The sequence below is a fragment of the Moschus berezovskii genome, chromosome 6, assembly GCF_049115385.1.
Source record: "Moschus berezovskii isolate FMDL1 chromosome 6, NW_MosBer_1.0, whole genome shotgun sequence".
Lineage (NCBI taxonomy): Eukaryota > Metazoa > Chordata > Mammalia > Artiodactyla > Moschidae > Moschus > Moschus berezovskii.
The window spans coordinates 114639173-114665614 of NC_142465.1; the positions used below are offsets into that span (position 1 = coordinate 114639173).

The 26442-nt window shown below is 51.5% G+C and overlaps 1 protein-coding gene across 1 annotated transcript; it reads left to right on the forward strand.

The window, feature by feature from the left end:
• The first annotated feature begins 662 nt into the window (after window positions 1–662).
• On the forward strand, window positions 663–26121 carry TAB1 (TGF-beta activated kinase 1 (MAP3K7) binding protein 1). Its single transcript, XM_055394482.2, has 11 exons — window positions 663–793; window positions 13452–13588; window positions 13953–14106; window positions 14932–15018; window positions 15513–15651; window positions 16904–17017; window positions 17972–18083; window positions 19726–19870; window positions 21312–21534; window positions 22522–22684; window positions 24218–26121. The coding sequence occupies exons 1-11, from the start codon at window positions 761–763 to the stop codon at window positions 24423–24425; spliced, it is 1515 nt and encodes a 504-aa protein (XP_055250457.1). The 5' UTR covers window positions 663–760; the 3' UTR covers window positions 24426–26121.
• Window positions 26122–26442: the final 321 nt, after the last annotated feature.

The window sequence follows — 26442 nt, forward strand, 5'->3', positions numbered from 1 at the left end:
ACCCTCCAGCTCTTCCTTGTTGTCACTTAACCTGCCACATCCATAAACTGTCTTCTCAGCAAGTAGCACCATTCGAATGACTTACATATGTTAATGTTGTCCTCCCAATTAAAATGTTAGCTGTTTGAGGGCCTGTCTTGCTTGCTGCTTCACCCCCAAAGGGTCAGGCACAGTTATCCAAAGAATATTTATTGAGTGAATGAATTATTCGCCCCCCCACCCACGCGAAGAGCCCACTCATTGGAAAAGACCCTGATGCTGCGAATGATGAAAGCAAAAGGAGAAGGGGAGGGCAGAGGATGAGCTGGCTGGATGGCATCACCGATTCAATGGACATGAGTTTGAGCAAACTCCGGGGAGGCAGTGAAGGACAAGGGAAGCCTGGCGTGCTGAAGTTCGTGGGGTGGCAGAGTCGGACACGACTAAGGGACTGAATAAAACCGCCCCCAAACTGATCATAAAATACCCCAAACTTTTAGGAGCCCCACCTGACACGGATTCTGGAGCATGCTCGCAAATAATGAGCGGCAACCGCAAAAGGAAGCGCGCTTTTTCCCGCTTTATCCCCCACAGGAGAAAGGACTCAAAAGCGCGCCTGCGCAGTTCGCTTCGCTACCGCCTCACCCTGCTTCGGCCGTGGGGTGGCGCTGCGCGCATGCTCACTGATAGCGCGGTCCTCCCGACTGGCTTCGGGCCGCTCTAGCCGCCCCTTTCGACTGCTCCGCTGGGAGGCGGGCGCGTCCGCGGGGGTCCCTCCAAGATGGCGGCGCAGAGGAGGAGCCTGCTGCAGAGTGTGAGGAACCCACTCGCTCTTCGGGCTGGGGGGTTGGGAGCCCCGGGGGAACTGTCGGGTGCAGGCGCGGCCCCCTCTCCGCCTTTGGGCTGCCTCCCTGTCCCTAGCGGGGTGTGGCCGTCACCCTTCCCCTTTCCCGGGCCGGCCCACCCCCCTCATTTGTGACCGGGGGGCGTGCGCGGCCCTGCAAGGCCTGCGCGTGCGCGCTGCTGCCCAGGCCGTCGGGGGCTCGGATTCGCGGTCCGGCGGCCGCGAGCGTCAAGGGCGCGTGGAGGGTGGGAGCGTCCTGAACCCTGCAGGGACACTAGCGCGCGGCCGCCGCGGGAGCCCGAGCAGCGAGCCCACCCCGGGCCCTGGGCAGGTCGTTCGATAATCCTCGTAGCAACACCAGCCCGTTGTGTGTCGCTTACTGTATTCCAGGCTTTGTGCCAGTCGCTTTACATTTGTTTGTAAGTTTAATTTTCACATCAGCCCCGTGAGGTAGATACTGTAATTCTTCCTGTTTTACAGATGAGGAAACTGAGGCACAGAGAGGTGGTCCTTTGCCCAAGGCCACACAGCTGGTAAGTGGCAGAGGCAGGGTTAAAGTCAGGGATTCTGATTCCAGAAACTCTCTTAACCTCTAGGTTATACGGAAGGAATGGCCGGGTTCAGACCCTGGTTCTAATTCACTATTTCTCCATTGGCCTCAGTTACCTTAGGTGTTAGGTAAGAGTAGGCAGTATGTATGTGTGTGTGTGGGGGCGGGGCATTGTCTTGAGATTCCACTCCTCTCAGTCTGGACCCTCATGCGCTTGTCACTGATGTCTTCCAGTCTCTGCATCCTTTTGACACACGTTTACGTCCATGGTACATGTTGGCACCATGGACCGATTCTAACCTGCCAGGGCAGGTTGGCAGTCACCTGGGTCCTCCTCAGACATGGCAGTCTGTTGTACTTGTCTGTGGACTTGACTGCCTCCTGTACTGGAAAGTAAAGAAAGGGATTTATGATCTACAGTGAAGAGTGTCACCATTGCCTACCTCCACTGGGTGGGCATTTAATACATTATTTGTAAAATAATGAGTAAAGCATTTGAAGCCAGGTCCAGTGCTCAGCCTTCCCTGGTGGGGAATGCTCTCTTCCCCTCCACACCTTTGGCTGCTCCTTTATTTTACTGCTGCCTGACAGTTTGGCCTCATCCTTGAGTTCGTTAGGTAGGCCTAGCCTTCTGTTTTGTAGGAGGGCAGGGCCCCTGTGCAGATGTCCCTAGTGTAGTGAACATTGAAGAAATACCGGCTGGATGGTGGCAAGTGCTGGAGTGGTAACTGTTGTAGGTAGACTTGGCTTGCCAAGAGAGTGGCTACCAGCTTCCCTCCCTTCTCAGTGTGATGGAGCCCAAGTGACTCGGGTTAGACAGAGGCGAGCTTTGCTAGCTCCAGAATGTGTTGCTGGGTGGTGTGCATTCTTTTAAAAAGTTGGCTGGTTAGCTTGAAGCACATGGCATCATGATGAAAGGCAAAGGAATGGTGGGCGTGCCCACATTAGGCCCCTCCCACCCTAATGATGTTCAAGACAGGATGATGGAGGGCCTATTGTAGAGAGTGGTTGGGGAAGATTGTTTGACATTTGATGAGATGCACGGGCCACGTAGTAGGGAGTATTCCTGCATGAGGCAACAGGGATGCAAAGGCTCTCCTGTTTGAAGAGCATCAGGAGGCCAGCATGGCTGGAGTGAAGTGGAGTGTATTGGGGGAGTGGTAGATGTGGATCCTCATGTGAGCTTTGGGTTCTGTGCTAAGTGTAATGTGATGCTCTCAGGTTTGAGTCAAGGCATGAAGCGATCTGATTTGTGGCAGGAGCAGGAGTCTTCAGTAGAGAGGCAGGCATTTGAGTGGCGAGAGTGGAAGCTAGGTGCGTGGTGCTCTTGGTTGTCCAGGTGTAAGATAGCAATGGCAGAGATAGGATTTGCTGACAGATCAGGCGTGGGGTGTGGGACCGAGGAAGAAGACTTGAGAAGGATTACGAGGTTTTCATTGGAACAATAGTGGTGCCATTTACTGAGGTGGGGGACCTTGGGGACAGGGAGAGTCACTAGTTTGAGTTTGCCTAAACTATTACTTGCTTAACTGTAAAAAAGTTAACTTGAAATCAGTTTTTTTCCTGAGCAGTTACATCTATGATATCACAAGTCCTAGCCATATTCCTCCCCTCCCCGCCCCCAATGTGTATGAAAATAAACATGCAGCCTTCAAGTAAAAACACCCTTTAGGCCGTCAGCTGTAACCATCTCATGCCCCATCAAAAGGTGGTCTAGCTGCTCTAAGTAAGACACAGTCAACTCCTCAACTATTAGTAGCCCCTTTAAGAATGTATTAGGTCTGTATCTGATGAAAACATAGAGAACCTTTGATGGAAACCCTAGTGAAAGATGCGGGTGCCAGGAGTGGAGTTGGTCCCAGAGAAGCAGGGAAGGAAAAGGAGGTCATTCAGAAAGAGACGGCATGAGGCATCAGGGTGTTTTAGGCTTTTTGGAGAGAAAGAACTGTCCCCCCCCTACCCGGAGTCATCTTCCTGAGGGCGTTATTCTCCCTTGCTGAGCTTTCTTTTTGCCTCTAAGGAATCCGGGTGTTTTCACCACAAAAACACTTGGCCTTTTCATATAATAATTTGATATTCAAGCTGTGGCTTGAACTTGGAATCATGCTTTTGTCCACTTCTGCTGCCCAGGAGTTTGAGATGAGTCTCCACGGGGACTTTTATGGGGTATTTTATGTGACATGGTCACACATGTACACGGGGTGCCAATGCATAAATATGTGCACAAGGTGTGGCGCCCTTGACGGGTTCAGTATAGTTGAAGCCCTAGAGAAATGTATGCCAGAATATTAATTTGCAAACTCCCTCACAGTCACAGTTAGGCTTTTTGAAACAGATTCTTTCTTGTGAGAATGAATTTGTAACCTATCGAAGAGCCAAGTGGGCCACGCTCACAGTTGTATGTGTTTACTCGGCTCTGGGAGCTGTGAGATGCCTCCGTTTCAGCTTCTCACGACTCATGTCCAGGCGCTCAAGCACTGCTTGCTGCTGGTGCTTCAGGCCCGGCATTTGCAGGCGGGGGAGAAAGTATGCGTCAGTGGGTGCAGGGGTGGAGGGGTGGGTGGTTTGTGTGAATAGAAAATAAATGACCTTTCCGAAAATTGTTCAGAAATGTGGAGGAAGGAAGCAAGAGGGTAGGCAGTCTGGTGGGTTTTAATAGAATCAGGGAACGCTTGGTGTGGATAATCACCATGGAGGTGGAGAAAGCGGGGAGAATAGAACTGAAGCTTACTTAGCCACCGCAGGGTGAGAATGATTTTGGGGGCCACTGCTGAAATCAGGGAGGACCCAGTACTCTCCCACTCCAACATGGGCAGCACCTCCTGGAATTGTCTGGCGGCTTGTTACTGAACATTTGAGCTGCTGTGGGGACTGCAGTCTAGGTACCTGAGAAATTGCCCAGATGTCATCAGGTCTAAGACACTATTGCTTATAAGGACACATCATTATTTTATATACTACTAAGAAAGAAAGTGCACTGCTGATTAACTTGTAATACACCAACTGCAGAGATGCTAAAAATGTTGAAAATACATGTCTTTGAATCAGTGAAATAAAGGAGCCAATTAACAGTACCAGGCTACAACCTGAGAGTTGCCGCAAAGCCAGAGAATTACTGGCCAGGGAGCAGGTGCCCAGTGTACATGGTTGCTCAGGGAAAGGGCCCCGTGGCCTTGGGCAGTATTTTCCCAGAGCCTGGGACACATTCATGAGGTGGTCAGTGTGTGCTGGTATAAAACTCATTGCTACTTATTAAAGTTATTTGTTCTTTAGTTCTCTTTCAAACTTTGTGATGCTCTCAAGAGATAGACTAGTATGTACGTAGGACCAAACACCTTTCTGATTCTTACTAATCTCCCTTTTTTTCAACAGAGAGAACAGGGCTTCAGCTCACAGTGCAGTGGGCCAGGAGATCAGTTAGAATGTCATAACCTTGTTTTGTTTTCCTTTTTATCATGATCAAGATCTGGCAGGCAATAGTGTTTTCCACTTATAATACTAACAAGTTCACATTCAAAATGAAACCATTTGAATTAAAAAAAAGAGGGCAAATTAAAGACGAAACATGAAGGACTGCCCTGGTGGTTTAGTAGCTAAGACTCCACGCTTTCAATGCAAGGGTCCCAGGTTCTATCCCTGGCAGAAAACTAGATCTCACATGCTGCAGCTGAGTTCACTTGCTGCAACTGAGACCTTGCACAGCCTAATAAGTTAATAAATAATATTAAAAAGAAAAAACATGAAGTGGGTGATTTGTTGAAGATAGTGAGTGGATGGTAGAGTTTTGGGAAGCATGGGCCTCCAGCACCAGTTAGATTTGAGCAGGGCCTTTGGGGATGGGCAGGACTTAGAAAGACAGAAAGGGGGAGGCCCAGCCCTACCACAGATACTTTTTAATACGCTTTTTGAGTAATTTTTTTGAGTTTCTTCTTTCTTTATGTAAATAACAAACCAAGTTAAGTTGTCTAGAAACTCAGTGTTTCGAGAGTGCCAATGTGAAATAAGGAGAGCTTTGCTCAGCATGGTTCATATGTATGAATAGTTGGTTTGTTTTAAAGTGTGTGCTTGTTTCTGGGATTGTACCTCTAGGGTCAGTAACCTCTTCATTTGAGGCTCCAAAAATACATATGGCTTTTCAAGTATCATGAACCTTCGGTGGAGGTGTTACTTCCCTTCTGTGTTTGCTGCGGACACCTCCTGTCAGAAGCGGGTTAGCTTTCCACGCTTTTTGTTCTGGTCACAGTTTTTTGGAAATCATTTGGAACACTCTGTAGCAGGCCTTATCTGTACAAGACAGCTGAGTGAGATTGTCCATCTGTCAAAGGGTGAGATTCAAAACTGTGTCAACAGGCTGGAAGGCTGAGATCAAAGCATTACGATCTAATCCAACAGATAAAAATTTAGGTTTAAAAAACCCTCTACAGGAGTGTGGTTGCAGGGGACTGACTCAAGAACTTCAGAGAGAAAGGATTTTTCTATTCTAGTTAACAGTAGGAATTTTCACATGGAGGCTGGATGCCCATCTTTTCTTTAGGTATATGACTTTTTGTGTTGATTTTCTATCCTGCCACTGTTATTTATTTCCTTTGAGTTGGTTTTATTATTTATTCTTTGAGATTTCCAAGTACTGTTATATCAAGTTCAGATAGAGATAACTATGTCTTTTCTAAGTCTTAAGCCCTCCTCCTTTTCTCTTGTCTAATTGCATGTGCTAATACCTCTAATTCGTTGTTAAGTGATGGAGGTTGCGGTATCCTTGCTGTGTTCCTGATCTGAACATGAATGCCTCTTATGTTTACTCACTAAGTAAGACGCTGGTGTTAGGACTGACTGAACTATACATAGAATGGCACATTAAAATATCCATCAATTACAGTTTCCTTAAGTGTCTTTATGGACAAAGACTGCCTTTAAATAAAAATAGCCCTGGAGTACCTATCCATTGACCTAAACACTGATTGCCAATTAATAAAATAATGTATTTCCAAAATATTACTAGCTCATCATTATGAAAATCAAATATCAGAAAAAGCACTTGACATTGTTTAAGTATCCAGACACTATGCATAGATACTCTCTGAAGAATAAGGTGCTTGCTGAGTAGATTGACCACTTTCAGACACACAGTCTCTCTGGTTTGGGGAGCTTGTTGTGCTCACATCAGCCACACATGGCTGCAGCCGCCAGTGCAGCGTCAGCCTGCTCCCGAGAGCAGCATCATGTGCTCCCATCGTGAAGTGCTTTTACACGAATTGTTCCCCTGCCACGACACATTGACGTGGCAAGTTCCCCAGTCATCCACCTGAATTTGTTTCCTTTCTGTGAGAGAAACTAATGTACCAGTCTTTCTCATAGTGTATTTCTCAGTGCTGAGTGGGGCCAGAAGTTGCTTGGGTGATAATTTATTTCGCACAGAGTCAGACACGACTGAAGTGACTTAGCAGCAGCAGCATGAATGTGTTGGAAAGATTCAAGTCCCTGGAAACCTGTGTCTGTCCCTCGTGGGAGTGAGAAAATGACGGGAGCACGGTGGTTGCAGCATGGATGACAGGTTTGCATCGTGGGTGACACATTTGTATTGTTCATCTCATATTAGAGGACGAGTTGAGTCCATCTTAATCTCAGTGTTAATCACAGGCAGGATTCCAGAACGTGTAAATGTCTTCTCCTCCCATGCTTTAAAACAGTTAATGGCATTTCGGGGCGCCAAACATTGGCTTCTTGGCCCATCTTTTCAAGAGGACAAGTGACAGTCTTGATTGAGGAGTTGCTTTTATGCCTCTGCTTAATCTTGTGCTTAACTTCATCCCAGTTGGAGGCAGGAGAGAGACCCTAGAAAAGGAGTTTCTTGTGAAAATTTACTTGCCAGGTTTCCTGAGACCTTTGTGAGGTTCTTGGGGATGAAGATATATTAATCAGATCTAAGATATAGGGGATGATTGGCAACATATTTCTTTCTTTTTTTTAAATTATCTTTGGTTGCGTTCGATCTTTGTTGCAGTGCACGGGCTTTCTCTAGTCGTGGCGAGCTGGAGCTACTCTTCATTGCAGTGCCAGGTTTCTCGTGGCTTTTCTTATTGCAGGATGCAGGCTTTGGTCGTTGCGGCACGTGGACTCAGTGGTCGCGGCTCGCAGGCTCTAGAGAGAACAGGCTCAGGAGTTGTGGTGCACGGGCTTCGGGTAACATCTCTTTCTTGAAAATAACTCCTTGGCAATGAACTCCTTTCTGTGGCCTGAAAGGCCTTCCTCTGTCCCCACCTGGGCACACATGTGCGTGCTTCTGTGTGAACACAGGAACAAACTACTTTTCCTGCTACTCTATACAGAGGCTATGCCAGCCTCATGCTCCCTTAAACCTACTCATTTTATGTTCTACCTCAAGGTCTTTGCGTGTATTGTTCCCTCTAACTGGAAGGCTCCTTGAAATGACCACTGCTCCATCATCATTCAGGTCTGTCTTGGAGGTCACCTCCCCAGGGAGGCTTCCTGTAGCATCCTCATCTAGAAGAGCCCTGCCCATCCCCGTCTGTCCCCTTACCCTGATGTGTTTCTCCATAGCGCGTTTCCCTGTCTAAAGGTGCCTTGTTTATTCATTGTATAACATGTTTGAAGTCTCTCTCCCTAGCAAGGAAATTTCAAATTAAAGACCCTTGGTTATTTTTTCTGCTGTATCCACAGCAGCTGGAATAATGTCAGCCTTTTGTAAATGTTCAGTAAACATTTGTTGAATGAATATATGTATTAATCAAATATACTCTCATCGTGTAGTGTTGTATAGGGATTCCAAAGAGTCAAGCTTGCACTTACATTAAAATAGACATTTTTGTTGCTGTTAAATGAGACAGGTTAGGATTAGAGCAAGAAACTCGAGAGAGTTATTAGGTTGGTGAAAAAGTAATTGCGGTTTTGGATCATGAATTTTAAATCATTATAACTAGGCCGAAACACATTTATTAATCAGAATATGCTGTGCTTAGTCACTCAGTCGTATCTGACTCTGCAACCCCATGGACTGTAGCCTTCCAGGCTCCCCTGTCCATAGGGATTCTCCAGGCAAAAATACTGGAGAGGGTTGCCATGCCCTCCTGCAGGGGATCTTCCCAACCCAGGGATCAAATCCAGGTCACCCGCATTGCAGTCAGTTTCTTTACTGCCTGAGCCACCAGGGAAGCCCAAAATAGTCAACACATTACAGTCCATTAAAGTCAACACATTTTTGCCAATGAGAAATAAGTCTGTTTATTCTTGTAGCATAAAAATTCATACTTCGGGATTCGATGAACTCTTAGAAAGCATTTTCTGCCTCCTGCTGGTTGTGGAAGCATTTTCCATGCAAAAAGTTGTCAAGATGGTTGGTGGTAGTCCGTTGGTGAGAGATCAGGTGAATATGGCAGATGAGGCAAAACCTCATAGCCCAATTATTCAACTTTTGAAGTGTTGGTTGTGTGACGTGTGGTTGGGCATTATCATGGAGAAGAATTGGGCCCTTTCTGTTGACCAGTGCCAGCTGCAGGCATTGTAATTTTCAGTGCATTTCATCTATTTGCTGAGCATACTTCTCTGATGTAATGTTTTCACCAGGATTCAGGAAGCTATGGTGGATCAGACAGGCAACAGACCACCAAACAGTGACCATGACCTTTTTTTTTGGTACAAGTTTGTCTTTGGGTATAAGTGTGAAGAAGCTTTGGGTCTTCTCAGTCCAGCCACTGAGTGGTCATTGCCAGTTGTCACATAAAATCCTTTTTGTTGCACGTCACAATCCAAGTGAGAAATGGTTTGTTGTTGCTTAGCATAAGAGAAGATGACACTTCAAAATGATGATTTGAAGGGTTTCCTTGGTGTCTCACTGGTAAAGAATCCACCTACCAAGCAAAACAGTGATTTTTCTGATTGCGATCAGCTCTTGAGGCACCTACTTATGAGGTTTCTCACCTTTTCAATTTGCTTCAAATGCCGAATGGCTGTAGAATGGTCGACGTTGAGTTCTTTGGTAACTTCTTGTGTAGTTGTAAGAGGACCAGCTTTGATGATGGCTCTCCATTGGTCACTGTCAACTTCCGATGGCCAGCCACCACGCTCCTCATCTTCAAGGCTCTCATTTCCTTTGCAAAACTTCTTGAACCGCCACTGCACAGTGCATTCGTTAGCAGTTCCAGGGCCAAGTGCGTTGTTGATATTGAGAGTTGTCTCTGCTGCTTTATGACCCATTTTGAACTCAAATAAGAAAATCACTTGAATTTTCTTTGTGTCTAACATCATTTCCCTAGTCTAAAATAAATATAAAATATACAACAGTAATAAGTCATTAGCCAAAAAAAAGAACCAAAATATAAAGGGAGAAATGTGCATTAAAATTATGTATAACCTAACCTTATTTATTTAAGGATATATGCCACTATCAAACAGCAAAGTTCAACAGTGCAAAACCACAGTTACTTTCACACCAATCTAATAAATATCTAGCATCACCAGTAGCTGAGCAGAATTTCAGCTCTTATTGCTGTTCCTATTCCACTCACAGGTTTCAGTCATATTTTCTGTTGTCAAAGAATAGCTTTTCAGCCCTTGTGGTGAAATTGTGTGTATTTTTAAAAAATCCTGTAAAGAAAACACAAGGACATTTAAAGGCATACCATGTCGATGAATTGCAAGAGTCAACCTAGTGAAGGTATCACATCTCCTCACATTGATCTATAGATTTAAAACAATTCCAGTCAGAACACAGCAGGATTTTCTGGTAGATGCAGACAAAACGATTCTAAAATTTATAGGGAAGGGTAAAGGAACTAGAATAGCTAAAACAATTCTGAAAAAAATTAAAGTTAGAGGCATCACACTAACCAATTTTATAATGTAGATTTTAAATATAGACTTAAAGTTACGGTAATCAAGATCCTTGAGTTGGTCGAAGGATAGACACATAGATCAACAGAGTAGAACAGAGTCCAGAAATAGACACATGCAAGTATGGCCAGTTAATTTCTGACAAAGATGCAAAGGTAATTCAGTGGAGAAAGAATAATCTTTTCAACAAATAGTATTGGAAAAAATGGACATCCATTTGCAAAAAAAAAATTGACCGAAGTCTCCTGCCTTATATAGAAATTAACTCAAAATGGATCACAGGTCTAAATGTAACATGATAATACTTTTAGAAGAAAACAGAAGATCTCTTGCCCTGGGACTGGGCAGAGAGTTCTTAGACATGACATCAAGAGTATGAACCATGAAAGAAAAAAAGGATTAAATGGATTTCACTAAAGCTAAAAAGTTGCTTTTCAAAAGACACTAGTAAGTGAATGAAATAGCAGGCTACAGACTGGGGGAAATATTTGCAAATCCCATATGCAAGAAATGACTTTTATCCAAAATATATAAAGAACTCTCAAAATTCAGCAGTTAAGAAAACAACTCAATTAAAACATGGGCATGAGACTTAAACAGATGCTTCACCATGTGGATGACGAAGAAGGCACATGAAAGACGTTCAACATCATTATTAGCCATTAGGAGATGCAAATTAAAGATGTGATGAGATGTAAGTGCACACTTCATAGAAGGCCTAAATTAAAGAAAGAAAAAAATACCATGTAGTGGTGAGGATGTGGAGCAACTTGTGCATTACCTGTGGGCTGCAAGTGGTACACCGCTTTGGAAAACAATTTGACAGTTTCTTACAAAGTTAAAGCAGCAGTCTCACTCTTAGGTATTTACTCTAGCAATATGAAGAGTTATGTTCACACAGAAACCTGCCCGTGAGTGTTTATAATTGCTCTCTTCATAATTGCCCCAAACTGGAAACAGCCCAGATGCCCTTCAGGGGATGAATGGATAAACTTTACTACATCTGTATGATGGAATCCGTTCCGTTCAGTCGCTCAGTCGTGTCCGACTCTTTGCGACCCCGTGGACTGTAGCCTACCAGGCTTCTCCATCCATGGGATTCTCCAGGCAAGAATACTGGAGTGGGTTACCATTTCTGCTCTACAATAAAAAGGGACCAACTGTTTATGCAGGCACCAGCTTGGATGAATCTCAGATGAGATGAATCTCATAATGCTGACCAAGAGGAGCCAGCATCAAAAGGTTATGCACTTGAAGACCTGGAGTACAGTGGTGGTGGCCTGGGGCTGGAGGAGGGGGAGAATGGAGAGTTTTTGTTTGATGGGTTTAGAGTTTCAGTTTCACGAGATGGGAAGAGTTATGGGGATGGATGGTGGTGATGCTGCACAACATTGGGAATTTACTTCATAGCAGTACGATGCGCACTTACAGTTACGATGGTAAAGCTTATATTCTGTGTGTTAACCACAGTGACAGAGGGGGAAGCTATGTGCCACGTGATTTTATTTATGGCATTCTTGAAAAGACTGCGTAGTGATGGGGCACAGGTCAGTGGTTGCCAGGAGTTAGAGGAGGGTGTGGCTTCAAAGGGGCACCTGAGGGCACGTTTTCTGGTTGCTGGGCTGTCCCGTGTCTCAGTTGTGGCTGTTCTGTGTCTCAGTTTGTTACGCAAATCTCTACAAGTGTTAAAATTCATGGACCTACCCACCAGAAAGGCAGTGTTACTATAGGCTAATTTAAACATAAAAACGAACTCCCACAGCCTGCTGAAGTTGCTCCACGGTACAAAGCATACAACTCAAGTGCTGAAATAAATGCAGCATAGAAGCAATTAAAATGGAGGAAAAAGCCATAAAGTCCCTCCCTGTCAGTATGTAAATAAACAGAAGATGAAATGCGCCACAAAAGCTAAACCACAGGCGTTTTACATATCTGATTGCAAAAGCCTGCTGAAGTGGTTTTCACATCCTTTTTTGAAGACTCTGACTGCTGACTTGTAAGAAGTTGTGCACAGTATTCACGCTTGTTCAATTTTCAGTAAAGCTTTCAACCCAAATTTTACTCTCCTTGAGCTGAACTTGGATTTTCCCAGCTGTTTTAGTTTGTTCTAGTTCAATATGGTGGGCATGGGAATGCCTCTGTGAACCAGGCACAGCTCCCTGTTGGGGGCCGGGTGGAGGGGAGGCTTTCAGTGAGACGCCATGGGTCACACCTGGGCCTTGTGTCAGGGTCGTTTCCGGGGCTTAGAGAATGCAGGTGTTCATTGTCCCCCAAGGAGATTGAGGAAATGCAGAGTCTGTCTGAGCTGGCTCCTGGACAGCTCTGTGCATGTTTTAAAGCTCCATCTTGATTGTACCGAACAGCCTGCTTTGAGACCTATGGGGTAGAATGGGAGTCAGACACAGGCAGAGTTAGGGGGACCAAGTGTAGTAGGGATACACAAGAGGGCTGGCAACCAAGCCTGGAGGAAGATCTTCCTGAAGGAAGACTTCCTGGAAGTGGTGACTCCCTAGCCAGAGTCCCGAAGGACGTGAAGAATTATTAGACAAAGAGGCTGTTCCACACAGGAAGAAAGAGTGAAATGGGACAGGGCACTCCAAGCATTTGGTACTAGTAGAGAAGCATGTGGGGGGTGGGTGCAGATGGGACTGGACACCAGGGTGAAGCAGGAACCAGGGGTGGAGAGCCTAGTACCAGAAGAGTGACTGAGGCTGAGCTTGTAAGTCAGTTTCTCAAGGTGTGGTTCTGGGTTGATTGAATCAGTCCCCTGGGAAGAGCTGCATATACTGCAGACAGTCTGAGCCCCACCAGGATCAGACACTCTGGGAGGGGCCTGGAAATCTGCAGTGTTAGCCAGCACCCGAGGGACTGCAGTGTGAGGTGGGGACCACCAGGGAGTTTGACATGAGGAGTTTCCTTCATTTGTGTCTGTGTGTTTGACTTGTGCTCCGTCTGTAGTGTAGCACTCTCCTGGAGACCACTGCTGAACCTTGCGTTTGGGGACTCCAGTCTTTTTCAGGTTTCCTGGGGACAGTTTGTGGATTAGATGGAGACCATGCAAACCCTTCTGCAGATGTTTGTTCATACACGCATCATTGTTTTCTAGGAGGAAGTGGAACCTCCTGGGTGGGGCTTTGGGCCTGCTAGGGTTTTGCTGGGGAAGAAAAAGATGAGGTGGGGTCTGCCCTGGGCAAGAAGGTAATGCGTCTTGGTGTCCTGGTGTCCTTCCAGGAGCAGCAACCCAGCTGGACGGATGACCTGCCGCTCTGCCACCTCTCGGGGGTCGGCTCAGCTTCCAACCGCAGCTACTCTGCTGATGGCAAGGGCACCGAGAGCCATCCGCCAGAGGACAACTGGCTCAAGTTCAGGTGAGGTGCCGCCACTGCTCTGCTGGGCAGCAGAAGCAGGCTTGCAAGAAAAGCAGCCTGGCAGCTCTTTTGCATGGGGCTTACCAGTGCAGCGTGGCCCACCGGAGGTGGTGTCTGCTGCTTTCCCTTCCGCATCTAGACCTCAGACCAGCTGAGGGCCTGCTCCAGGGGACAGAGTGCATCCCAGAAGGTCATGGCTAGAGTGAAATGATGGTCAAAGTGGGGACCCAGATGCTCACTTAAAGCCACAGCCACTGTGTCTTTTGTTGCCCCGGTTGCTTTCCTCATCCCCTCACTCTGGAGCTGGAGTCAGTCTTCTGCGAAGCCCTGGTCTCAGGCCTCTCCTCCCCTGTCTCTCTGTCAGGAGTGAGAACAACTGCTTCCTGTACGGGGTCTTCAACGGCTACGATGGCAACCGGGTGACCAACTTCGTGGCCCAGCGGCTGTCAGCGGAGCTCCTGCTGGGCCAGCTCAACGCTGAGCACACTGAGGCCGACGTGCGGCGCGTGTTGCTGCAGGTACCGTCTCGGGCGGGCCGACTGTGACTTCCAGGGTGGGCGCAGAGGAGATCCTCCTGGGGAAGGGCTTATGGGCGTCATCTTGGACCCAGGGCTGAGGTGGGAATTGCTGGGCCCTGGTAGAAGCAAGGCGTTTAGGGTGATCCCTTTCTTTCCATGAGGCTCAGACGCTCAGCCTTGGTGACCGCAGCTCCCAGGCCCTGCGCCCCTCACTCCTGGTTGGCTGGTGTCGTTTTCCACTTCTGCGTTCCTGCTTGCCGCGGTTCTGGAGTTTCTCCTCCTGGCATCTCCTTTTGGAAGCAAGTCCCGAGGCATTTAATTGTAGATGAGAATGGTGGATTGTGGTTCCTCGAGAACAGCGTTCCCAGCCATTTTCCTGCCTTGGCACCCAAAGGCCTGATCTCTCAGGGCCAATGCCAGGAACTGTCAGCTGCTGCCCCTGGGGAAGGTGGCGTCATGGCCAGTGTTAAGGGGCCTTCAGGATGTGGCAGTAACGCTAGCTGTCACTGACCTAGACTCACTCTGAGCCAGGGCTGGGTGCTCGGGGGGATGCTCTCAGTCACTGTCAGGGCAGCACTTCCCCTGTGTCATCGATGAGGGGCTGAGACTGGCCGGCAGGGGCAGAGCTGACGTTCACCCCCAGGCAGCCTGACTCCAAGCCTGTGCTCTTAGCCTCTCTGCTGTCTGTTGCTTCTCTGGTTTCTCTGCGGCCTTCACGTGGTGACCTGTGGTTGATATGACTTGTTGCTGTTAATAAGGGGCATTTCGGCTTCAGGTGACAGTGGTATTTGAACCTGCCTTCGCTTCCTTGTCCCTTATCTCTAGGCTTTTGATGTGGTGGAGAGGAGCTTCCTGGAGTCCATCGATGATGCGTTGGCTGAGAAGGCGAGCCTCCAGTCCCAGCTGCCCGAGGTAATGTCCCCAGCCTGTGCCCCTGGAGAAGCAAGGCCCGGCTTTGCTTGGAGCAAGGACTCATCTGCCATGTCCCTCCCAAGCCATCAACACAGCTGGGCCAGAGCAGCAGGCATTAGGGGGATAGTTCCTGATGGGATGTGGGTGGGCGATGGTTCTGTCCTCTAGGGACCTTGTTGGCCAGTTGTGAGCAGCCGTGCTCTGAAGTTATGCTTAAGGTGGGCAGGGGTGTGAGAGAAGCCCCTGTCAGATCGGTCCTTGGCCCGAATCAGTCTAGGCCTCGTCACCTGCCTGCTCACATCATATTTAGGCTCCTTCAGGGCCGCCAGGACAAGTGAGGTCGTGCCTGGTTGTCCTGAAAGACACCTGCTCTGGCGCTGCAGCCAGCTTCTCTCCTGCCCAGGCCTCAGATGCTCGCTCTTTAAGGGAAGACAGGTGGGTGAGATAGTCTCCCAGACTCTGGCCTGCTCTGAACCCCCCATGATGGCTTCTAGGGTGTCCCTCAGCACCAGCTGCCTCCTCAGTATCAGAAGATCCTGGAAAGACTCAAGGCCTTGGAGAAGGAGATCTCGGGAGGAGCCATGGCCGTCGTGGCAGTCCTTCTGAACAACAGGCTCTACGTGGCCAATGTCGGTGAGCCTCCTGCCTGTCGCAAGGCCAGGCAGTGGGGAAGAAAGTCACCTCAGGATCCAGGAGTCCTTTGGGCAGCCAGCCTGCTCCCCAGACCCAGAAGACCTGCAGCTCAAGTGTCCTGAGGCCGCTGGGTGTTTCCCGTTACTCCACATGATATCTCGGTCCCAGCCGAGTGTTTGAAGTACCTGCTAGGAGGCGGGCATCCTGGCTTTAGTCCCTACTCTGTTCCTGACTGGCTTGTGGCTTGGGGAGTTGCGTCCCCTTTGCTCTACCACCGTGGCTTCCTCTTCTGGGAGAGGCTGTCTGGCTGTGGAAAGACCCACGTGGCCTTCTGTGAAGGCGACCAAGATGGGCTAGGTGTGGGCTGGAGGTGGGGCAGGGTCCCAGGGCTGATGGGGTTTGTAGGCAGAGAAGGGCCGTCTGGGAACCCAAGAAGCTTGTGCCCCCTGGGTGCAGGCTACTGCAGGGGCTCTGGAGAGATCCCACTGACATGGTGCCTCTTCTGTTCCTCCTTCCCTTCGGATTTCATCATGGGAAAAACTCAAAAGTGTAAACAAATAGAATAGCATTTAATGAACTTCCGTGTGCCCCTCCTCTGGCCCCAACATCCCTTCCCCCGGCCAGTCTCATTTCATCCACAGCCCTCTGCCCCTGCCTTGTTGTGAAGCAAACCCTGACACTGTTGTGTTATCTGTAAATATTGCACTGTGTCTCCTTAGAAAAAAGGTCTCTTATTAAAGTCATAATCATCCTTGGTTGACCCTGGAAAAGTTTAAACTAATTCCCTGATCTCATCAGCTGTCCCCGACTCGTGACTCACTGCAGTGGTCTGAGCCTGTTTTCTTTGCTGTTTTGAAGGAGTTGCGCGTGTGAGAGGCCTGCCTTTTCTCTTTTTTACGGTGTGTCCTCTTCTTTGCTGTGCTCTCAGTCTTAGCTCCGGAGAAGGCAATGGCAGGCCACTCCAGTACTCTTGCCTGGAAAATCCCATGGATGGAGGGGCCTGGTAGGCTGCAGTCCATGGGGTCGCTAAGGGTCGGACACGACTGAGCGACTTCACTTTCACTTTTCACTTTCACACATTGGAGAAGGAAATGGCAACCCACTCCAGTGTTCTTGCCTGGAGAATCCCAGGGACGGGGGAGCCTGGTGGGCTGCCGTCTGTGGGATCACACAGAGTCGGACACGACTGAAGTGACTTAGCAGCAGCAGCAGCAGCAGCAGTCTTAGCTCAGCTGCTCAAATTGTGCCGCAGGTACAAACCGTGCACTCCTGTGCAAATCCACGGTGGATGGTCTGCAGGTGACACAGCTGAACGTGGACCACACCACAGAGAATGAGGACGAGCTTTTCCGGCTCTCGCAGCTGGGTGAGTGAGGGGGCGCCGTGTGGGCGAGGGCTCGGGGGGTGGGGTGAACCCAGCGGCTCATGCTGCACCTTCTGGTGGCTGCGTAGAGAGAGGCACAGCATGGGCGGGCTGTGGCCTTGGGCTCGGGGCCAGCCTGCCTGGGGTTGAGTCCCAGCTCGGCCGCTTACTCGCTGGTGGTTTGGGATCTTACTCAAGTTTTCTGTGCCTCAGTTTCCCCTTCTGTGCAACGAGAATAATAGTGACACTCAGGATGGTGTCAGGGTTGAAAGTGTTACCACGTTTGGATTGCTTCCAAGTGTCCCTGGTGCTCACTGTTGCTGGTGGAGCCTGAGAGGCCAAAGAAGTCCTGGGACACCAGCCGCCGCCACGGCCACCCCCGCCCTCCCCTGTGAGCTCAGGCCGCAGAGGGAGCCGGGTTGGCTGGTGCTGGATCTCGTCTCCCATGGGGGAGGGACTCTGAGTCAGGCATGTTCCGACCGCGGGGGGCTGGGGACACTGGGGGACTTGGGGTTAGCTGCCTTCCAAGGCTCCCTGCTGTGACTTCACTTCCTGTTCAGTGGGTCCCCGTTGCTTTGTTTTTGTGGACATGTCTGCGTCGTCCCCTTTCGGTTCTTTTTTTTTTATTTTTTATTTATTGATTTTGGCGGCACGGGGTCCTTGTTGCTGCGCCCAGGCCTTCTCCGGCTGTGGAGAGCGGAGGCTTGTCTCCAGCTGTGGCGTGTGGGCTTCTCACTGTGGTGGCTTCTCTGCGCAGCACGGGCTCTGGGGCCTGCGGGCTCAGTGGTTGCGCACATGGGCTTAGTTGCTCTGAAGCATGGAGCATCTTCCCAGACCAGGGATTGAACCCTTGTCCCCTGCATTGGCAGGCGGATTCTCAACCACTGGACCACCAGGGAAGCCCCTGGGTTCTTCTTTATGAACAAAGCCTGAGCTGTGTGTTTCTCCGTCTGGTAGGTTTGGATGCAGGAAAGATCAAGCAAGTGGGGGTCATCTGTGGGCAGGAGAGCACCAGGCGCATCGGGGATTACAAGGTCAAGTACGGGTACACTGACGTCGACCTACTCAGGTAAGCGCCAGCCCAGCTGCCCCTCATTTGTCTGGAAGACCAGAGGCCCAGGGGCAGATAACAGATTGTAGGCTCTGGGGACAAGAGGTAGAGTTGAGGTAGTTCAGAGCCCAAGGAGATTCTCTCATCCTCCCAGAGAGTTTGGTGTGGGGCAGTCCCTGGACCCAGCAGGCCAAGAGTCGGGATCCTGTAGACCAGGCTGGCAGGGGGTCAGTTAGGGAGCTGGGTCAAAGCCATAGGCAGCATCCAGTGCCATGGGGCCTGGCAGGCCAGAGTTGGCATGAGCTGCCTCGTGTGGACAGAAACGGACCGAAGGCTGTTGGTCAGTGCTCTCGTGGCTGAGGCCAAGGCGGGGGTGCCAGATGGATTGTCCCTGCTGGACGCCACCCAGTGCCCACAGCAGACGGGAGAGGGTTATTGTGAGCCTTTATCTAAGCCGGTGCACGCTTCTTCACACCCATTCTCTTATTCCATCCTCACTCAGGCCCCGTGAGGTGGGTGCTGCTTCTGCCCCAAAGATATTTTCATATGAGGAGACTGACACATGCAGACAGTGGGTGGCCTGCTTGGTCTCAAGGCTAACAATGGGCTGAGTCAAGACTTGAAGCCAGGGAGCCTGGATTCAGAGCTTGTGTCCTGGACCACAGCGACCCTGTATGTGAGAACAGATTGTGTGTGTGTGTGTGTGAGAGAGAGAGAGAGAGATGCCCATCTGGTGTCTTAGGGCACATGTGTTGCAACTCCTTACCCTCACAAGGTTTAAATAATCGAGGTTGGAACCTTTTGTCGCTAATTCATGGGGTTGTGTTTGCTTTATGGGAAGGGACGTTGCATTTTAGAACGATTCAAGAAATGCCCAGGATATGGAGTGAAAAGTGTCTCTTCTTCCCACCCCAGGCTCACGCTCCTTCCTCAGAGGCTTCTAGTTTCGGTGCACATGAGCGTGTACTCGTGTGTGTGTGTGTGTTTGGTGGGTGCGGGGAGGGGGCAGAGTTCTTTTTCGAAACACCCACAGAGCCTCACATCCCATGCCATGTTGTGCACCTGACTAGTTTCAGTGTGGGCGTGTGCCTCCCCTTCGGGCACACCTGCAGTCTCGGCTGCCGCGTCCTTGGGAGCCACTACTAGGGCTCCAGCGTGTAGCTGTCAGCACCCCTCACCTGCTCCTGCTGATGGACTTTCGGCGTGTTTCTAGGCTCACTCTTTTAAATCCTGTTGCTGGGAACCGTCCCCTCATCCTTGCCCTGCCTGCATGTGTTGGAACTTCCTGACATCGCCCAGCTCTGATGGGCCATTGGTTCATGGTCCCTTTGCAGCTGAGTGTATTTGGACTCTAGGTCAGCTTCGGGGAGATGTGGACTTCTTTATGGACAGGAGATGTGGAGTGGGGCCAGGATTGGGCCTTTGACCTTGGCTGTTCTGACCTCAGCTGCCCACTGACTTTCCTGGCCTGCTGAGCTTTATTTTAGCAGCTGTCCTCAGAAGACAGGTCTGTTTTCTTGGTTTTGCTCTTTCCTCTATTTCTTTTCCTCTTGTCAGAAGTGTGTTTTATTTTACGTTCTGGGTGTAGATTCTTCTCACCAGGATAAATGTCCCGGGACCCATTCCAAGCACAGCTCTCCCCTCTGCTCTCTTCCCACAGCACTGCCAAGTCCAAGCCAATCATCGCGGAGCCTGAAATTCACGGTGCACAGCCCCTGGATGGGGTGACGGGCTTCCTGGTGCTGATGTCTGAGGGGCTGTACAAGGCCCTGGAGGCAGCCCATGGGCCTGGGCAGGCCAACCAGGTGAGCTGGGCATGGGCAGAGCATGGCTGTCCAGCCTGCAGGGTGGCATGCTCCCCGGGGGCCTCAGTCAGCTCTCCTGCTCAGCTCCAAGGTAATCAGGGACCTAGAGTTCTGATTCTCAGATGCTTTTGCCAGTCATCGCTGTGTTCAAAGCTGGGAGAAGAAAAAGCCCAGAGTTCCAAGCAAACCCATCCCACCCAAAAGCTTTGCTCTTCCGGTCCTAAAGCAGTATAAGTCCCCATGGCTCTGGAGACTGTCCGGGAAGGGCCCACAGGGGTGCAGCCAGGTACACAGAGCGCCAGATAAGGACTCATGTGGCCTGCCCAGGTCCCTCTCCACTGCCTCTTCCACTTTCCTCTTTGAGCTTTAGTTGGTTTATAGTTTGTTCCTCGTTTCTAAGACGAGGATGCTGACCTCTTAACTGTGTGGGGCTGCGGTGAGGGTCGGGCAAGGTAGACATAGGTCCGCAGCCTGTGGGAGATGCTGCTTTTCCCCTCTGCCTTGGAGTGTGTGTGTCTCTGAAGTGGGACTCGAGGCAGTCACTTGAAGGGAAGACCTTGGCTGGCAGGGTCGATCAGGGAAGTTCAGCTGGTGCTTCTTCTATCTGTGATTCTGTCCTAATGAAAAATAAGAAGGGTAAGTCTTAGGTGCCTAACTGTCTCTTACCACCTGTGTTCTAGGTTTTTCACCTATTTTATCTCATTCCTTCCAGTTGCCTTATAACATAACGGGGGCAAGGGCTCACTGCCATGTCAGATTAGGAAGTTTGGGGCTCACAGAGTCCAGGGTCTTGTCTGAGGTGACACAGCTGGTCAGTGATGGAGCTGAGCCCATTTCTACCACCTCCCCCGGACCATGCCTGGGTCATTTCCTGTTACCTGCTTCTGCTCTCCTACCTCCAGGAGACTGCGGCCAGCAGTGTGATTTTCTTTTCTTTTTTTTTGTTCCTTTGATCTTCACAATAAGATTATGTAGTGGCTTCTTCTGGCTTCTAGAATGCACTGAACAGTGGACTTTTCTGGGGACAGGACCCCTGTCTTCATCCTGTATCCTCAGTTTCTGACAAAAATGGCATATTATCTCCTACAGTAAGTTTGTTCCAGGAAAGAAAGCTTAATCATAATGACAGTTTGTACTGGGCTTTTTAGTAGTCTCCGAAGTGCCCTCACATCCATTTTATCCTGATTGTAATGCAGCGAGGTGGGTGTTATTCCCCCATTGTTTTGGTCTGAAAGCCAAAAATCAGAGAAATCACAAGGTCACACCTTCTCTAATGAGAAAGTTCCGGGAGAATTATCCTGAATACCTTGAGAAGCTCAGCTCTCAGGCTTGGCTGGTGACCCTTAAGTGTCCTGATTAGACTGTGAAGACTGTGCAGTTGGGGCCTGCAGTCGCTGGGACCACTCTTTCCTCACCGGGTTGGTACTCCCCCAACCCTCAGGAGATCGCCGCCATGATTGACACGGAGTTCGCCAAGCAGACTTCACTCGATGCGGTGGCCCAGGCCGTGGTGGACCGGGTGAAGCGGATCCACAGCGACACTTTTGCCAGTGGCGGGGAGCGTGCCAAGTTCTGTCCGAGGCACGAGGACATGACCCTGCTCGTGCGGAACTTTGGTTACCCCCTGGGCGAGATGAGCCAGTCCGCACCCTCCCCAGCCCCAGGTATGTATGCCACATGCATAGGCAGGCATCCGAGGCCACTGTCCAGGGCTGGGATCGGGCAAAGCGGTTGAAGCCTTGGGCCTCACTGCCTTGGGTGGAGTGGAGTTGGGAGGCCTGCCTTTGAGCACTTCCAGGTCGGGTTCTGACTTGAAAGTTCTCTGAGCCACGCTTACGTTTCCCTTTTTGTCTGTGAAACGAGGACAGTACCTTCTGCCCTGGCCTCCCTGAAAAGACCTGAGCCGCGGGAAGCACTTTGCAGTGCCACGGGCCACATCTCTGGGACCGTGGCAACCGCTGGCACAGGGCCTGCTGTGCAGCAGGCACCTCACCTGCATTTTTCCTTTCATTCTCATTAATGACCATTTACAGAAAGGAAACCGAGGCCCTAGGAGGAAGGGACCTAGGCACAGTTGGGTGTGTCGGAGGTGATTTGGTTTGATTTAATTCTGAACTGAGTTGCCCAGGAAGAGAGGCGATTGCGCTTTTGCCCTCCCTCCCAGTGCCGTGTAGTGTCAAGACCATCAGTTCCTGAGGCTGTGTTTCCTTTTCTTTTTTCAAACAAGCAAGCCCCAGCACTCAGGCATCCACAGAGGGGTCTGTTCTCCCACGGACAGCGGGGTTACTGCAGTTTTAGGTTGTTATTGCAACCGTATTTTTGTTGGGCCAACCTCAACCAGGAGCATTCTTAGCCCTCGGGTTAAAGCATCGTGGGGAGCCTGGCAGTAACCCTTTCGTTGAGGCAGCACAGCCCTGGTTTTTCCTGCTTGAGCACCAGCGATGCTTTGCTGCTGAGAGCAGGTCCCCGCCTGGCCAGGCCCTTGTCTCTGCCAGATACTCCTTTGCCGTCCCAAGGGGCAGAGGGCCAAGCTCATGGTGCCGAACCGGGCCCCCGCCTGTCTTCTCAGCCCCCAGTGCAGTCCTGTTCCTGCCACCCCAGGGTTCCCCACCAGCCGCACCTCGTGGCCCACCACTCTCTTCCTCCTGCAGCCGCCGGAGGACGCGTGTACCCCGTGTCTGTGCCTTACTCGAGCGCCCAGAGCACCAGCAAGACCAGCGTGACCCTGTCCCTCGTCATGCCCTCCCAGGGCCAGCTGGTCAACGGGGCCCACAGCGCTTCCACCCTGGATGAGGCCACTCCCACCCTCACCAAGTAAGTGCCCACCCCCACCCCCAGCCGATTTCAGGCAGGCCTGCTTCCCGAGGGCAGCCCTCAGTCCCTGGACGGAGTGGCCAGAGGCCGCGTCCTGTAGGGTCTTGTTCCTCTCAAACTCCCCAACTCCACATCCCTGGGGAGGCCTGCGTAGATCCGGTTCCAGCAGCTCCCCGAAGCCGGGCAGAGAGGGGAGGGGACTGGCGATTCATGCCGACCGCCTGTTGTTCACTTCTTCCTGCAGGTGCCCCGGGTCAGTTTTCATTTAATAGGAATGTTCTCTTCTTGTCCTTTGCTTCCGGCTCAGAATGTGTGGTTTGGGAGGCCACCCCGTGGCACCTGTGCTAGTGGGGCATTGTTTGACCTGTGCTGGCCCGTGGGTGCTAGTGCACTCTGACTAAAAGTGTCCAGTGTTATCTTTGAAGTGAGGCCTCTAGTTTTAGGCTTGAGGAGGGCCACAGCTGGGGGGTCTGGAGCCTGGGGGTGCACCAGGCAGGCCCCTTCCTCACTCTGCAGGGCAGACCTGCCTGACAGGTCTGATGTCCACCCCACCCCCTTCATTCTGGGGAGTGTGTCGCCCCGCCCCTACCCAACCAGCCGCCACAGCAGGGGGTGGGATCCGGTTTCCACATTCCAGCTCCCACACAGAATAATAGAGATGCCACACCCAACCCACTGAGGAACTGGCCAGTTGGAAGGGTCACCAGGAAGGTTTCCCTCTGCCTCGCAGGGGGCCTTTCCGGCTCCCTGCCCGCCTCCCCCCGCCACTGCCACTGTGGGCTCAAGAGGCCTGCCAGGCCGCTGAGTGATGGGCATCTCCCCACCCCTGCAGTGGAGCCACCAGCTGTGTCCACAAAGACCGGGAGTGGTAGCAGTCGTCCCAGACCAGGCAGGGAGACAAGCCGTTCTGTGCCTCCGGCTCCCCAGGGCCCCACACAGCCTCTTCCCTCCACCCTGCACTGGAGCTTGGTTGGGCCCCTGGGGCTGGCCCCGTGCTGAGTGCTAGGCAGTGCGGGGCATTTGCAGGACGGTGGGCTGGCAGGTAATTCCCAGACATTACAGGCTCTGGGGGTGGGTGCCTGGGGGGGCCTGTCCCCACCCAGCTGTGAGAGGAACTAGGAGGAAGAGTGAGGAGGTTTTCTGGGAGAAGAATCCTAGCCTCCCTGTGGTCAGTGGGGTCTGGAGTAGGATGGATTCAGAGAGGCTGAAATGGATGGTGTCCAGCTCAGCACAGCTCGGAGTGCGACATGTTCTGTGTCTGGCACAGTAGCCGCTAGCCATCTGTGATTATTGAGCACTGAAGTGAGTGGTCCGTTTTACTTAATTCCAGTTAACTTAAATAGCCACTTGTAGCTAGAACTTCACAAATGCCTTTCACTTTTCACCTGCCCCAAAGAACCCCTGGCTGGGCTGGCTCTTGTGATGGCCTTTGTCAGAGAGGCCTGTGCCCGGGGGATTGGCCAAGGCAGGCGCCATGTGTCTACAGACCGAAAGCCAAGGCCCGTGACTGACCTGCTCCTGTCGTGCCCACAGCCAGAGCCCGACCCTGACCCTGCAGTCCACCAACACGCACACCCAGAGCAGCAGCTCCAGCTCGGACGGGGGCCTCTTCCGCTCCCGGCCCGCCCACTCCCTCCCGCCCGGCGAGGACGGCCGCGTGGAGCCCTACGTGGACTTTGCCGAGTTCTACCGCCTCTGGAGTGTGGAGCATGGCGAGCAGAGTGTGGTGACGGCACCATAGCCCAGCCACGGGGTGCTGCCCGAGCAGGACGGGGCCCGATGACTGGGCCCAGCCCCAGGCAGGATGGGCCTTTTCCTGCCATTCGCCTGTGCCGTGGGGGCCCCGTCCCCAGCCTACATCGTTCTCACCCCACAGCCTTCGGTGCTGCGGAGAATGTTCTCCGAGTGTGCCAATGCAGACTGGGCCCCTTGTTACAGCGCCGGCACAGGGGGCTGCCTCAGCCAGGACCATTGTGTTTCTCTGAACGCGGGGCACGAGTGTGGCAGCCACGAGCGCACCAAGTGGGGCCTTGCATGCCGCAGGCCCACAGCCGCTGCTTTCCCAAGGCCATCCCCTCCTGCCCCCGCCTGCCGTGGAAGAGCCTGTGGCCACTGCTGGCACCGCCCCCCTTCACCTCGGCGGTGGTTCCCGCCTTTCTTCTCCGGCCTCCAGAGGGGAACTCTGGTTGGCGTCTGCACCTTTGAGGCCTATACCTGTCCCTGGGCCCGCCTGGGTTCAGGCAGACTGGGATGACTGTAGAGGGGCGGTCAGGTGGGAAGGACTTGGAAGGAACTGGTCTAACAGGAGCAGTGGTCCTGGAGCCCCCCAGAGCCAGGTGGAGGAGAGGTGAGGACGTGCCCGGCCTGAGCATGACAGCTGCTGATCTTATCCGGGAGCTGGCATGGCTCTTTCTCTCCCAGACCTGGGGAGCCCCAGGTTGGGGAGCTGCTAAGATTGCGATCTTTTCCACTGACTCTGAGTCTCTGCCGTCTTCAGGGTAACAAACAGGTCTTGGGTCAGGCCGCGGGGCTCATTAGAAACAGAACAGTGGGAAATGGTTCCAAAAGGGAAGAGGTCTTGGAGACGAGCTGCTTTGGGTGGTCCAGAGTTTCAGAGACACGCACTGTTTCTACAGATACTTAGGGCAGGATCAGGCCAGCCCAGGCCCTGAGTTAGACCATTTCACGCATGTGGTTTGCCTTCAGCGGGGAGGGGTGCCACCAGGGCTCACATTTAAAGTTGCCCTTTGTGTTTTCAGAGGAAGCAGGCCCAGGTCACATAGTTAGGGGTGGTGTGTAGGCTTAGTCGCTCACTTGCGTCCAACTCTTGTGACCCCCATGGACTGTAGCCCTCCAGGCTCCTCTGTCCATGGGATTTCCCAGGCAAGTGTACTTGCTATGCCCTCCTCCAAGGGATCTTCCCAACCCAGGGATCAAACCCGTGTCTCTTGCATCTCCTGCATTGACAGGCAGGTTCTTTACCTCTTCACCACCTGGGAAGCCCAGTTGGTGGTAGAGCAGAATTCACATCTTTCTGTCAGTCTCTGAGGTCCCCAGCTCCCAGCCTCCTGCCCACGACTCCCTAGACAGCTCACCAGGGGCTGGCCACAGTGTGTGGCCTCAAGTGTGCTTGAAGTGTGAAAAGTCATAGGCCAGTTCAAGGTCCCCTGTTGGCTCTGTGGTGCAGGAATGTGTTTCCCTGTGGTGGGGCAGGGCCCAGTATGGTGCCAGTTTCCATGGGGAGCGGATCTCAGCAGTGAGCCCTTAGCCCACCCCGACTACGAGGCCATCTCTGTTGTGCAGGTGAGCAGATTTCAGATCAGTCACACAGGCTTAGGAACAAAGGGACTTCTCTTCCAAGAGTGTCTGTGATGCTGTTTGGTCTCTAGAAATAGAATCACTTTTTTACGGCAGTAAAGAAATAATAAAGGGTGGTATTATACGCCGTGGTGTTAAGAGTCTTTCACTCATATCTCGTGTAACTCTCAGTGGCTCCGGGAGGTGGCTGCTATTGCCTACCCTGCTCGGCACCTGGAATTATCAGCTCCCCAGGCTGGGGGTGGCAGAGCTGGGATGTGGACCCAGCCTCCTGACTGGACCAGAGCTGCCGTCTCCCAGCCCCAGGGAGAGCGCTGTGTTGTCCAGGGCCCCCCAGGTCCTTGCACATCTGGGGAGGCCGACAGGTCTCTCCTGCTGCGGTCCAGGTGCTCCAGGCCCGTGGGTGGTGGTGGGGCTGTTGTGTGGGCCCCCCACTTCCT

Coding starts and splice junctions, on each gene's coding strand:
- TAB1 (XM_055394482.2), top strand. CDS start 761: ATGGCGGCGCAGAGGAGGAGCCTGCTGCAGAGT. Junction 15,019..15,512: donor TCCAGTCCCAGCTGCCCGAG/GTAATGTCCCCA, acceptor GATGGCTTCTAG/GGTGTCCCTCAGCACCAGCT. Junction 21,535..22,521: donor CGCACCCTCCCCAGCCCCAG/GTATGTATGCCA, acceptor TTCCTCCTGCAG/CCGCCGGAGGACGCGTGTAC.